This window comes from Pseudorca crassidens, chromosome 7 (assembly GCF_039906515.1).
Source record: "Pseudorca crassidens isolate mPseCra1 chromosome 7, mPseCra1.hap1, whole genome shotgun sequence".
In the NCBI taxonomy this organism is placed as follows: Eukaryota; Metazoa; Chordata; class Mammalia; order Artiodactyla; family Delphinidae; genus Pseudorca; species Pseudorca crassidens.
This window is the reverse complement of record NC_090302.1, coordinates 3,522,947-3,536,974: the sequence shown is the minus strand read 5'-3', so window position 1 is coordinate 3,536,974 and position 14,028 is coordinate 3,522,947. Positions and strand designations below refer to the sequence as shown.

The 14,028-nt window shown below is 59.3% G+C and overlaps 1 protein-coding gene across 2 annotated transcripts in view; it reads right to left on the bottom strand.

The window, feature by feature from the left end:
- Nucleotides 1–619: 619 nt before the first annotated feature.
- The window catches only part of OLFM1 (olfactomedin 1), a 35,598-nt gene continuing 22,189 nt past the window's right edge, over nt 620–14,028 (bottom strand). For both annotated transcript variants that reach the window (XM_067742802.1, XM_067742801.1), the window contains exons 5-6: nt 8,779–8,885; nt 620–2,317 (exon numbers count right to left, since the gene is read on the bottom strand). In XM_067742802.1, the coding sequence (XP_067598903.1) occupies nt 1,643–2,317; nt 8,779–8,885 (782 nt within the window). In that variant the 3' untranslated portion in view covers nt 620–1,642. The remainder of the gene's footprint in view (nt 2,318–8,778; nt 8,886–14,028) is intronic.

The window sequence follows — 14,028 nt, the reverse complement described above, 5'->3', positions numbered from 1 at the left end:
AGTTACTTTGACCTGTGCCTTCTCTGGCCATGTGAACCCCCAGGGCGCTCCAGAACGGCTCTGTCCTGCAGAGACCTCAGGGCCCACTTAGAGACGGAGCCTGGCTTGGTATCTGCGGGTCTGGCCGTGGTGGCCTGGGCTCCCCCGATGCATGAGGTTCTCTGTCTCCAAGGCTCAGGGACCCAGACCCCAGACAGGGCTGGCCACTCACCCCCTGGATCCCCAGTGCTCCCAGTGAGCGGACTGGCCAGAGAGGGCCGGGGTTTACCTTTGCCCACTTTTCGGCAGGGTCTCTGCGGATGCCCCCTGCCACGTCGGAAGCGGGTGCTTGTCCCAGGCTCCTTCCAGCTGTATCTTGGAGGAGCCTGGCGGGGTGGGGTAGGGTGGGACTCCCAGTGGTGTAGCCCTCGGATTCAGATTCACCCAAGGAGTAGGGACCTCCAAGCTGATTCTCGGGCTCCGACCCTTGCGGGGGATGAGTGCCTAGGGACCCAATGGGGCTTGTGTCCAGCCCGTGCCCTGTCCTCTTCTGAGAGGGGCACTCGCTCTGGAATACGTCTGCAAGGCTCTGGAAGTCTCGGTCATTTTTAAAACCTTCTGAAATGACAAACGAAGCAAAAACATCTCCTAATATTTTTATTGTTCCTTAGATAACCGGATAGTACAAAGTTTCCCTCTTTTTTACTTAAAAAATGTACTTGCGCACACTGTTGCCCTCAAGAGCATTTCTTTCCCGTTGGAAACCGAAGTTTCCCTAGATGAGCCCTTCTCATCTGTGGTTACACTATTTAGATAATTTAACAAGAAGAGGCTATTTCCTTTCATGATTAGCAACGTGAACTTGGTCATCTCTCTATAAGGGCGAACACTGATGTGTTTTTTTTTATTTCTCTTCAGAAACAAAAACCATCCACTTACTAATCCAAACTACGGCATTGCATATACGACATTCATGGCATCAACTAAACAGACAAGTCACCACCTCGAGGAAACAACAGACGGATATTGCACGATGTATCTACGGGGTACGCGGATTCAAACGGTGCGGCACTGAGCCTGTCCACGCCACACACGCCGGCCACCGCTCTTGGGGACTAACTCGGGTCCACGGGCTACTTGGGGTCTCAGCACAGAGCATCTAAGACACAACACGTGGTCAAGGACGGCAGCGGCGATGAGATGCGAGTTACACTAGCCTACGTGGCCCCCTCGGCCGCCGAGCCAGGCCCGGGGGAGGGGGGCTTCAATGAGACACGACACTCAGGTCCATCGAGCTGACCATGATCTACAGACGAGTCCATGCGATCCTAACAGTGGGTTGTTCTCAGTAAGAACTGGCCAACAGTCAGTGCCTTACTTCTTGAGTATATTGACCAGAAAGGGGACCAGGGCGGGGGAAACAGGGAGCCCTGGGCTGCAGTTCCAGCCGTGTATACGGGGGCTTCTTCCCACACTGGCCGCCCTCCGGCTGGAGCTGGAGAAACGCGGGGGGCAACGCCACCCCGTGATGCCGGAGTCCACGCTGCTGCTGCTTTTTCCAAATCAGCCTTGTTCGTCTCACCGATATTCACTTGGCAGCCGTCCCACAGGAATTTCCAGGTGGGTGGAGGACGCGGACCCTCGGCTTCCAGGCCGAGGGGACCTACAGCTCATCAGACCGGATGACGTGGAAGAGGGTGACGTTGTAGAGGATCTGGTGGCCGTTGTTCCAGGCGTACAGGGCGCGGTCCTTGGGGTTGTAATCCAGCATGGAGATGTGCGAGTACTTGTTCTGGAAGGGGATGTCGATGTACTCGTAGGTAGAGGCGTTGGTTTGGTAGGCGTAGTGGACCTTGGTGCCCCCCGAGTAGCCGTTGGTGACGTAGAGGGTCCCGCAGATGATGAAGGCCTCGCCGGCGCTGCGCTTGGGGTAGCTGGTGTTCCAGGTCTGCAGCACCTGCAGGGACACGGGGTCCAGCTTGCTGACGACGATGTTGCCGGCGTTCTGGTTGGTGGCGTAGACAGCCCACAGCCCGTTCTCGTCCACCATGAGGTCGATGTCCGAGTGGCCGCCCCACGCGTAGTGGTACATGTTGTTATAGCCGGCATAGTCCAGGCTGCGCGTCTTGAGGATCGTCTCTGTCTTTAGGTCGAACCTGATGACGATGTGACTCTGGAACTTGTTGAAGTAGATGGAGCCGTTGTAGACCACCTGCCCTGTGCCGGACCAGGGGTGCGGGAGGCGGTGGGACGTGAAATTGTCCGTGGTCATGAAGGCCAGCATCGATCTGTACTCGCGGACAAAGCGGTTGTTGTGGTAGCCGTCCATGTACCAGACCTGCGGACACAGCGGACCTGTCAGTGGTGCTGAAGCGGGGGGGACCCCTCCCGGGTAGGCATCCCCTCCTGGACTTGGCGTTTAGTGATTCAGCACCCAGAGAAGGAGCCGGAAGGACTGGGAGAGAACAGACTAAATAGGGTCACGTCCTTCCTCCAAACCCACGGGGTGCCTTTCACGAGGGGCCAGGGCTGTCTCCCCACCAGGGGAGGAAGCGTCCAGCCTGGAGAAAGGACACCACGCACAGGGGTGTGGGGACCGACAGCCTGGGACCCCGCAGCCGCGCCGTGGGCGTGGCTGGCAGCCACCCTCTGCTGTTCCCGCCAAGCGGGTGTGGGTCATCTGGGAAGGCTGGCCCTCCAGGAGCATGTGGCACCGCCCTCCAGCAGGACGCTGTGGCAGAGGGCACAGCCGCCTGGGCCCGCAGGAGGACAAGTGCCCACAACACCGGGCAGTCTGCAGGGATGGCCGTTATCAAGGTCGCCAGGAAGGGCGATGCCCGATATCCCAGGGGGCGCGTGCGTCAGGCCTCTCCTTTCGTCCAGGCCCTCACAGCAGGCCGGACTGAACCACCAGTCCGGCGGGGGGACGTCATTAATTTGGCACTTGGGATGCTCCGAGCGTAATCACTCTATCACGCCCGGTCCTGGGAAGGTGCCTCTCCCTGAGGAATCCGGCCTTCCAGAAGGCTCTGACTGCTCAAATCAACCAAGATAACAAACCCAGTAGAGGCCCAAGTTTGGGGTCACAAGAAGAAGAGCTTTCCAATGACTGCTTAAATGCCAGTTGACTCGAAAGCTGTCTAGACTTTGCACAAAACGCTTTAGTCATTTTCAACCAACATGGGAGCAAATTAGAAAGCAATGCAGTTAGTCAGAGGAAAATCTGCCGGGCTAATGCCGTTCCCAGTGCATCTTTCTGGCAAGAAGGCAGCTGCTTTTATCCGTCGAGGGCTCTGCCGGCTGCAGGAGGGATTAAGGATGTGGGAGTTTTCAGACACGGTATTGCGCATGCGTTAAAAATTAAAAAACCCCAAACCTGTAACCTTGTTCCTGAGACATCCATTCAGATGCTTAGAGGTAGATGTGCTTTTTGTTTTTAACAACATTTTTTTTAAAGGCTGGGTCTCATCTGAGGCTTTTCATTACCCTTAGCCTCCGTCAGAGCAGCCCTCGGCGATGCGGGCCACGTATTAGAACGGGGCAAGTGCAGGGCTGGGCGGAAGGTGTCAGAGGTCCGCCTCGCCTCCTCTTGGCTACCTCCCAGACGGGGAGCTCACTGCTTCTCTCAAGACTTAGCTCAAGTGACAGCCCCCCTCCGCACCCTCTCCTGACCGCCCCCACCTCAGCTCGCTCTGCCTCCGCCACGAGTGGGTCTTTGATGGTGGGGACCCGGTTGGGTTGACGCATCCCTGGACCCCCAGGGATCAACACCTCCTTCCTGTGGGCAGAGCTGCGTGAAGTCAGCATCCAATTTCTAAGGATTTTTAAACTGCCTTTTCCTCCGATAAACTGGCAAACCGGTCACAGTGGGCAACACTCGGAAAAGGCAATTTAGGGTGGGAGAGAAAATCAGCACAGGTGCTAAACGTGTAACAACCAGCTCTCGGCCTGGAGGGTCTAGGCCACCAGTGAGCCCCTCTGTGCAGAAGAGGAGTGCATCATGGGACCCCCAGGGCCCGCGATGAGGGCCCACCTCTGGCAGTGCCTCCCATCCCCACGAGTTCACTCTGATCTCACCTCAAATGCCTTGTCCTGCCCTGCCTGCTCCACGTTCCAAGGCTCAGATGGAATCCCGTCCCCTCCAGGATGCCGCCCAGAACCGCTGCATCTGAACCGCGGGGGCCTGGGACCAGGGTCCTCAACCTGGCTGGGTCTCCTGGGAGCTTTCACACCCCAGAACAATGGCACAGACCTTGGGGGTAGAGCCGGGCATCAGCTGGTTAAAGCTTCCAGGGGATTCTAACGTTCGGCAGGGTCCCTGAGACCACCTGCTCCAAGTCCTCAATTCAGAGAGGCCCAGGGGTGAGGGTCTCGCCCAAGGCCACATGGTCTGTTCACCAGAAAGCAGACTGCATCTCGCACAGGACACACCCACTGCCTGTCTTCGCTGGGCCACTTCCTCCCAGACTCCCGAGGCTGTCCTCTGAAATGCCCAACCGACCCCATAAAGCAGGTTCTGTTCACGGGTACAGACAGAAGGGGACGGCGACCTTCCACTCGCTCGCTCCTGGGCTTGACCACAATGCCCGCTTCACCCACCACCGCCCGGCAGGATGCCTCGGGTGGCCCAGGTGGCCATGCGCCTCCTGTTCTCCAAGTGATGGGAATTCGTTCCCTGCCCTCCGGGCGCTGGTGACCTCAGGGCCACGCTCCATGCGGGCTGCAGCTCCCTGTGGCCGTTGTCCTGCGGGAAGGACCGTGGGGCCCCAGGCTGAGGAGGGGGGAGAGCTGAGAACACACCGGGGAACAGAAGCCAGGGAAGCCCAAGGGAGAAAGGGGCCCTTGGGGCATCAGGGCTCAGAGCCCCCGCTGCGGGTGCTTCTGTCAGCAGAAGGAAGGCCCCCCGGGCGAGTGGCGAGAAAAGTCCCCGCGGCAGGTCTGAGGCCAGTGCGCAAGCTCCCCCACCCACGAGGGTCCCTTTGCCAGAAGAGATAAAACAAAGCCACCTCCAGACTCTTTCTTCGTAAATGTCGCGCCTTGAGTGGATGTGGCCTGCCAGCTCACTGGAATCAAAACGCCCAACACCAGCTCCCCTGTAAGAAAACCTGGGTATTCCCACATCCTGACTGCATTTCGGTTCCACACGGTGGAGTTTACGGAGAACGTGGGGTTTTCCTCATTGTCCCTAGTATTTTCATGTGCTTTTTTTTTTTTTTTTTCTTCTTTTGTGGTACGCGGGCCTCTCACTGTGGGGCCTCTCCCGTTGCGGAGCACAGGCTCCGGACGCACAGGCTCAGTGGCCATGGGTCATGGGCCCAGCCGCTCCGCGGCATGTGGGATCCTCCCGGACCGGGGCACGAACCCGCGTCCCCTGCATCGGCAGGTGGACTCTCAACCACTGCGCCACCAGGGAAGCCCCCCATGTGCTTTTTAGTGAAGAAGGCCATCTCGGGGCAGGGCAGGGCAGGGCGATGCTGTCGAGTCTGGCCCCATCTTACGTGATGCAGGGATGTACCCGGGAGGGGCGGAGCGGGGGAGGGAAGCCGCCCAAAGGGCCTCGCTTAGTAACGTGACCATGTCCTCTCCTCCCTTTGGCGGGGCAGGCATCTGTCACATGTCCTCCTGGCAGGACCTGACCTCAAGGAGCCGGCACGGGTGGGAAAGATGCTCTAAAGGGAGCCCTGAGCTGGACAGGTGAGTAGGGAGGTGGGAGGCTTCACTGGGGAGTGAGGCTGAAAGGGGGGCGAGGTCAGCAGCCCCAAGACCGTCCCCGACCACACGAAACAGTGTGGCCAAGGCAGTTCGGATAATACGAGCTTCAGGAAGACAGATTCTGTGGGAATAAAATACCTGGATGGCCGTGACACTGTTTAGGTGGCAGGCAAGGACTTTTAAACACTAAACTGAGCCCACTGCTGTTTGGGAGATGAGAGGCGCTCTGGTGAACACCCCTCTGAACATGAACTTCCTGGGGCCAGAGGCTGGCTGGTCCCCTCACCGCTGTCTGATGGGAGCGGGCCTGGGACTTCTACGGTGGAAGCACAGCTGTTAAGAGGGGTGGTGGATGCCGGACCTTAGAAGGGTCCACAGTCAGAGGTACACGCCTCAGCGTCTTGGTCTCCCGGGGGAGGGACACAGCCTGGGGTGACGAGAGCATGGCTTCTGGAACTCTGGTACCATCAGAAGCTTCTGGACAGGGTGGAGGACCACCGGAGCCCAGCCAGTGCCTACACACAGGGGGTGCTTAACGAACGAGCTAACCTGGTTCTAACAGGTCAGCACAAAGGCAGGGGCGCCCGAAAGCCCCTTGGAGGGCTCCCGGACAGGGGTCCCAAGGCAATTCCCCGCCCTGGCTGTTGGCCACACCCCTCTTTCCTCGCCCTCTGTGGCCTCCTGCACTGAAGCTGACACTGATATTTTTTTGGGGGGGAGCGAGTTATTGGTCTCCTGTGTGTGATCAAAACTGGACGGAAAATGGAAAAGATCAAAACAAAAGAAACCAGCTCCCTTCTAGATCAATGGCAGGACCTGGGGACGTGTCACTTAGCAGGCTGTGAGCTGGTGGCTGTGCTGATCTCACGGCATGGGGCGGGACTGCCGACTGCCCACAGCTTTGGAGCAGGCCCCCAGGGTCCCCTGCCAGCGAGCTGGTCCCCTCCCTCCCTCCCCACGCAGTCAGCTCCCACAAAGGCCCCCCTTCCGCCTTCCTGCTTGCGCTCTGTCCATCACCAGGGCCCCCTTTCCTGGACGGTGATCAACTCATCAAGCAGAAAAGAGATGTCTAATTCCCCAAAGCACCCATCACCGCCTCGACGGCTTTGCAGATGAACCTACATCCTCACGGTACGGGGGTTCCAGGAGCCCTGATACGTGATCTCTGAGAAATCCTCTAGACCGGGGTTCGTCGTCTGCAGCACCAAGGTCATTGGTTCCAGCTCACGGATCCCAAGAGGCCTGCTGGGTCAGTGGGGTGTGTGTGGTGGGGCAGGCAGGGGGCAGGCAGGAGGTGGGGAGAAGGCAACGGAGAGGAGGGTGACTTGGGAGACTCAACCTGGAACATCGCGGTAAATAAATGGTTAATAAACCCACCGGCCAGCCTTTCCTGAGACCTTGGGCAAGTCACGTGACCCTCCTGGCCCTGCGTTTTCTCATCAACACAGCAGAGACACCTATGATCTCCGGCTGGAGGGCAGCCGCGGGACCAAACCAGGACAGGCACAGGTGCGCTCAGCGGAGGGCTGGGCACACGTGTCGCTGCGTCCTAGAAACCAATACTTCCGCTTGTATTTCAATATAAACATCACGCGCTCTTTCACGTCTGCGTTACTGGTATTATCACTGACATCTGCAGCAAGAGCACACTCCTAATCAAACTGAGAACCAAAGTGGTGTTTTCCAGGGGGATGCAGATGAAACTGAAGAGTAGTCAGGGTAACAACTGGCCAATCAAATGGTTCATTGGTAATTAACTGGTAATTAATTGGCCAATTAAATTCTTAGAAAACTTCCAAGGACCAGCTAGCCGTCACCATTCAGAAAATAAAACACAAAGAAACTTCACCCCCAAAATACCGGACCTGGTCATTTCCCGGGTTGGCAGCCTGTAGCCGGCCCCCTCCTTCCAGAACTCTCTGCCTGCAGACCCGGGGATGAGGTCTGGGAAGAGGCTGCTGGCCTGCCGGGGGGTGGGTAAGGAAGGGGAGAGACGGGGGTTCCTCCCACTGGAGGTTGTGGGATAAAAAGACAGACGCCCAGATCGCTGGAAAGCCCATCGTGGTCCCCCAGGCGTCTTCCCCAGAAGGAGAATGTGCCGCTTCCTGATCTAAACAGAAGCGATCACACTGTCTAAAGGGTGGGAATGGGGCTGGGGGAGGAGCAGACATCAGAAGTCTCAAGATCCCTCTCACTGAAAATCCTCCAGACAAGGCTCAGAGGTTCTCCAATTCCTAAGCTCCTTTCTCAATCCGCCCAGAGGAAGAGTTGAAGTTTTTTTTTAAGTGTTTATTTTCTAAACGTCCTGCAGGCAAGGGGCTGGGTAAGAGAGGCCCTGGACTGTTGTGACGGTTCTCTCCGGGTGCCAGCGCTCAGGCTGGTGGACCACCAAGGGACAGGGATGCCCACAGCTCCTTTCCTCCAACCGAGAGCCAGAACCCTGGGCGTTCGGAACCTCCCTTCGCTGAAACGCTCCCAAAGGACGCTGTGGTGATGGACGGATGTTACCCGGGCCCGGTGGGCCAGGTGCCACCCTCCCAGCCAGCCAGCCCTCTGCTCCCCACGCCCCGAAGGGACTCCAACGACAACGCAACGCAGCCCCCACCCCATCCCGATCAAGACAGACGCGCCGCTCGGTCGTCTCTCTCTCCTTTTATGAGGTCTTTACCCAGGGAGGGAGAGTCTAGAAAAAAAAGAACATGGCTTTTCTCCTAAATCAAAAAAGAACATGAGTTTCCATCAGCCATGAAAGGAATGGCAAATGAAACGCAAATGAGAAGTCATTAAAACAAGAAGGCCTGACCGTGCTGTTCCCCAGCGGAGCGGGGGCAGTGCTGTGAGCATGGGAAGGTTTCAGCCCGAGGCAGCCCCTCCGCTCCCAGGGGCAGAGCCGCGCGTGGGGAGGGGGTCGCAGGCGTCCTCGGACCCGCCTCCCTCGCGGTCTGCGACTCTGCCTTAGTACAGGGACCTCGGCAAGGGACCTGGACCTCTCCCCAAAGTCCCTGGAACCCCACCCCGGGGGCACCAAGTTTTGCTCGTCCACACCCCCCCTGCCCCAGACCCAGATCCAATGAAGGAAGCACTTACCCTGTTATCACCTTCTGGGGCCAGAGGGTCCGTCATCCAGGACCCAAACCTCGAGCCGGAGGTCTTGATGGTCACGGGGTCACTTATGCCCGTCAGCTTGCCACACGCTGTAAGAGAGGACACGGCGCAGGGGAGTGAGTGCCTGGGCCCAGCCCCAAAGGCGAGAGAGGCCACCACCCCCCTCCCCCAAGCAGAGAGCAACGGAGGCCAGGGCGGGTGGGGAGAGGGAGGTGCAGTCCCCTGGGCCTCGGGCCAGGGGTGCCAGGGCCGCACCTCCCGATGGGGCAGCCAGCCTCGCCCAGACGCAGTTTTCTCCTCTGGGAAGCAGGGGCGGCAGCCGCTGGACCTCCTAAGGAGAAAGTGCATCCGCGGTCCAGCACAGGAGGAAGGACGCTCCTTCCCCCTGGAGGGTCTGTGAGCTTCCCTGCAGGGTGACAGCAGGCTCCCTACTGCCTGGAGGAGGTGCCCAGGGGCCAGAGGGCTGGGATTTGAAGTCACTGACGGAGCAGAGAGCACGGGGGTGACGGAGCCCTCCCATCGCACAGATGGAGGCGGGAGACAGGCTGGGATGCACTCGGGGCCACACCGACACTCGGGCATTCCCGACAGCCCAGCGCCCTTCCCACTGCCCCTGATAGCCCCGGGCAGCCACCGTGCCCAGCAGAAATCCCCCTCCTGCCACCTGGATGCCACCCTGTGTGCGTAGCCCTGAAGCCTTCCGGAATAAGTCAACTCAGCCAGCCTCAGAAGGCCAAAAGTTTCCTGACCCTCAGAAGCCGACTGGCCCCTCGACGTAGGCAGTGGGCCCTGCCCTGCGGGGACATGTGCCGACTGGGACGCCCTCCCTTTCTTCCAGGCCAGGCCTGCGTGTAACTCCCCAGCTCTGCCTGCTCTGCTAAACTGCCACTGTATTAGCAGACGTAGGGGTCAGTCTGCAAAGTTTAGAGGAGACCTGCGCGTTTTCAGAAGATTGCCAGTGACTTGACCCAGGGACCGTGGTTTAGCCGGGGGTCATCCCGCCAAGTGAGGTGGCCCGGCCTCGGGGAGGGGCCCATGGCCACCTCTGTACTGTCTGGGGTGCCTCCCACTCTCTCCCCAAACTTAAAGTGGGGCAAGCAGATCCATCAGCATCATTGAACAAGACTGCAGAAGTGGACGCCCTGGACCCCCAGCCCAGTGCCTGGGGCCTCTGTCTCTTTGTGTTGTCAGGAGAGCTTGTATCTGGGCAACGCGGAGGCTTTGGACCGGGATTAAGAGCTGACTGCAAAGCAGAAGAAAGGCGGCTTTACAGCCAAATTCCCATCAAGTCACGCTGCCCCGCTCCTAAGCCCCAGCGGTGCCGCTCCCCAGGCTGCTGCCTCTGGCCCAGATTCGAAAAAGGAACTCAACTATTTTTACTCGCCCATCCCTTCCCAGTGTATATTTGCCTGTTCCCCTTTCAGGAGGAATTGCATACTTTTTCCCACTGAAATACTGTCCCCTCAAGGCCGGCCCTGTCCACACCCTCCATCTGAGGGAGGACAGACAGAGGACAAAGGGACTGGACATTACGTGCAGGTCAGCCAACATCTACAGCAACCAGAAGTAAGAAAAAAGTGGGTCCTTGGAAATCTCGCGAGAGCATGCGTGCCCACGAGAGCCCCAGACCAGGTTCTCATCCCACGAGGGTTTTGAGAATTTGGGGTGGGGTTCCCTGAGGGTTCCGTCTGGAGGAGGGAGGGCAAGGGAGAAGCAGGACACTAGGCTGGTCTCCCCCCAGCACCCTCTTTGTTTCTGTGACCCTGGGGGATTCTGGGCTGCCCCCGGGAGACAGCAGACCCTCCGAACTGGATGGGAAATGCTAACAGGGGCCATCGAACACCAGAGACAGCCCATCTCCCTGCTGCCCAGAGGCCAGCAAAGTGCCCCGTGTGAATGTCCCGTGCAGGGCCTCCCCACCGCTGAGTCAGGGACAGTGGTCCTGTCTGCCGCCCGGAAGGAGAAGTCCCAAGGCACCGTGGCCCCAAGGGTGTCACGGATCGGGGGCCCCGGGTGGGATGCCTGCTGGTGCCCCATCGCGGGCACACTTCCCAGTGAGACGTCCGCTCACGCCAACGCCCTGCCCGGCCTTCAGCGGCCACACCCGGCCTGGGACGACCTCCCACGAAGGAGACAGACATCCATCCTTTACATCACATTCAGAAGGTGACGCTGGCGGGTGAGGCCCGGCTCGGCCGCCTGCCCAGCTCTACTCGCCTCCCTACCTTTGCTCAGGCCCACCCTCATCAGGACAGCCAGACCCCCACCCCGCTCCTGCCCTCCTGTCTTCTGTGGCTGGACCCACACCGACGCCTCTGCAGAGCCCGCTCCCTTCTGGACGGCACCCACCCTGCCTCCCCGACCCAGGCTGGGCCTGCACACCCCCTGGGCGTGGCCCCGGGCGTCCGAGGGTCTCACGACCCCAGGCAGGACGCCCCTCCCCCTCGCAAGGCTCAGCCTGGGGGAGCTGTCCAAAACGAACGAATGAACGAACAAATGACTGAACAAATGACTCAACTCTCAGAACTGAGAGGTATAAGTACCCATCTCCCAGAAAGTCCTCGTCAGCCCACTGCTTTGCCACGTAACCCGCCAGAGGGGACGGGGCGGGGGGGGGGGAAGGTGGGCCGCCTCTTCTGAGGGCGGCTTCCTTATCTGCCAGAAGGATACCCACCCCAGAGGCGGTGGTGGGAATTAAAGCAGTTAACCAGTGGGGAGCTTCTAGAAGGATGCCCGTCACGCATAAGTGCCCAGTGAGGCCAGCGGCCATGGATTCACACTGAGACTGTGGCCATGTCCAGGCTCGGGGCTGCCCCGGATGGTCCCACTGCGTTCGGCCCACATGTGGCTGCAGAGAAGGGGCGACCATCTGCAGGGGGGCCGGGGGGCGGGAGGAGGGCGTCTGCACCAGCTCCAGCCCCGCCTTGCCCTGGGCTGAGGTCTCCCCCAGTGCACCCTGGCCCGAGGGGCTGAGCCCACCCTCCCCCAGCCTCTTGGAGGGTGCCTTAGAATCACGGATGAGGCAGCAGAGAAGGGCCCAGCTGGCCCGTGAGGCCTGCTCGGCCAACTCCTGGCTGTGGGCTCGGCTCTCCACTGGGGATGGAGGCTGCCCGCCCTGCTTGAGTCACGGAGTTATTTTTGGTTCTCCATCCAGACTGGCTGTGCCAAGACCTCGGGAACTGTCAGGATCTAAAAAAGCCCCACGGCAGAGCCGCGAGGCAGAGTCTTGGCACGTTCCGTTCACGGAAGTGGCCCTCTCTTGTCACGAGCGCTTGGGCTTCGTGGATGGGGAGGGAAGGGAAGCCGAGCAGGTCCATCTCAGAGGAGGCTGGGCTCCAGGCACAGCACCCTCAGCTGGGAGGGCCCTAAGAGCCCAGGCCGGGTCTCAGGAGGGGGGCCGCCTTACAAAGCTGGGAGCCTGGACAGAGCAGCCTCCGCAGATGAAATCCTCTGGTTCCCGCTATTCCTAGAAGGAGGCCACTTCTGAACAACAGCCCGAGTGACCTCTGACAGGAGCCTGAGCGGGCCCCAGGGCGACGTGCCCGCCAAGGAACCGGGCCAGAGACCAGATTGAGGGGGCTGACTGCTCCACAGCAGGCAGACGGGTCCCGGGACCGCCCGGCCTCCAGGCCCATCTGCCTCGGTCCCAGCTTGTATCCCTAAAGACTGGAGAGTTAAGCTGGAAGAGCTGGCAGAGGTGGGAGCTCAGACAGACACATGTCCTTGCAGAAGAGCTAACCGGGGACGGAGCAGCCTCCCTGCAAGCCCAGGCCCAGAGCCCCGAGGGCCACCCTGGACGCCCATCTCCCCTCCGCACCTGGGCAGGGACGGGGACGCTGAGAGACCTCTTGCGATCCCAAGTACTTCCTGGAAGGAACCTGGGGGGACACCTGCCTGCCTGCTGGGACCACTGAGGTCACTGCCGTGGGCGGCACCTGGACTCGGGTCCCCTCCCTCCTCGCTGTCCTAGTTGGTCCCCTGCAGACTGAGACACCCTAAACTTCCCTCTCAATCCTGAGTGTAAATCCGCATGGGCTAACTTATCCACCGTCCTTGGGAGCAGCTCACTCACCCGGCTCCATCCCGGCCTCTGGGGAGGAGGTAAGGGCCCCTCTCTCTGTCTCCTCGACCTTCCCTACAGAGGCCTTTAGCACCGGAGAACCAGGACGGTCCAGCTGGGGGAAGCCCCGAAGTCAGCCAGTTCCCCTCATTTTACAGACAGGACTGAGGCCTGACACTAACGGGCATGTGCCATGCCCGGGACACGTGCATGAGTACCAACGACGTTCCGCATCGGATCTTAAGTCTCTGCTTTTGGCTGGTCTAGCTGCTGGGGCCTCTGATTCTGCAGGCTCTCCACGGAGTGGCAGCAAAAGCTCAGGGGACGGGGTCGCCGGGCAGCTCTGCCTCTCCCTTGCCTCGCCCGGGAACCAGAGGAACTGCAGGGGAGCCGTGGACACCCGCCTCCCTTCCGGATGACGCCCAAGAGGTGCTGAGCCCCATGTCCAGTTCCAGAAATCAGACTTTCAGATTCACGTTCCGGCTGGGAACGTGAGGAACACATGAGGAAAAACACACAATGCCATTTAAATGGATTTAAAATGGAAACAGAAAACCAATGGAACCTGCAGTCCTTGGTTTTTTTTCCCCTGTGTACGGAATTGTCAGCAACATCACTTTGAAGAGAATAGAGACCTAATTAAGAGCACTGTGGGGAAACTGCAGGGAGACCCTCTTCCCCATCATTACACCAGGAAGGTAACCGAGATGCTGTTCACCAGAGCAAAAGGAACCTACAGTCAGACTTCAGACCCAGGAGGCAAGAGGCGGAGGTGGCGGGGGGCCGGGGGTGGGCGGGGGAGGCCGAGGAAGGAACTGCCGGCCTCTGAGACACTGCATCATCAGGAGTCCTAACCGCCCAGGACAGCATCAGTGCTGACTTCCCCTGTTCTATGCTCACCGGCAGCCTCCCAGCAAAGAAACAGGCTGCTAAGATGGTACCTATTTGCAAGACTAAAATAAAGACTAAAATAAGCAGCCGCAGGTATTGGTTGGGTCTTTAAGTTACCGAGCTTGAATGAAAATGGAAACCTAGGAAGCGGGAGAAGTGACAGCAGCTGTATCTACGTATTACCTGTTGTCTGTCTACCTATCTACCTACCTACTTATTATCTGTTGTCTACCTACCTACCTACTGACTTACCTACTTACCTATCTACCTATTATCTGTTG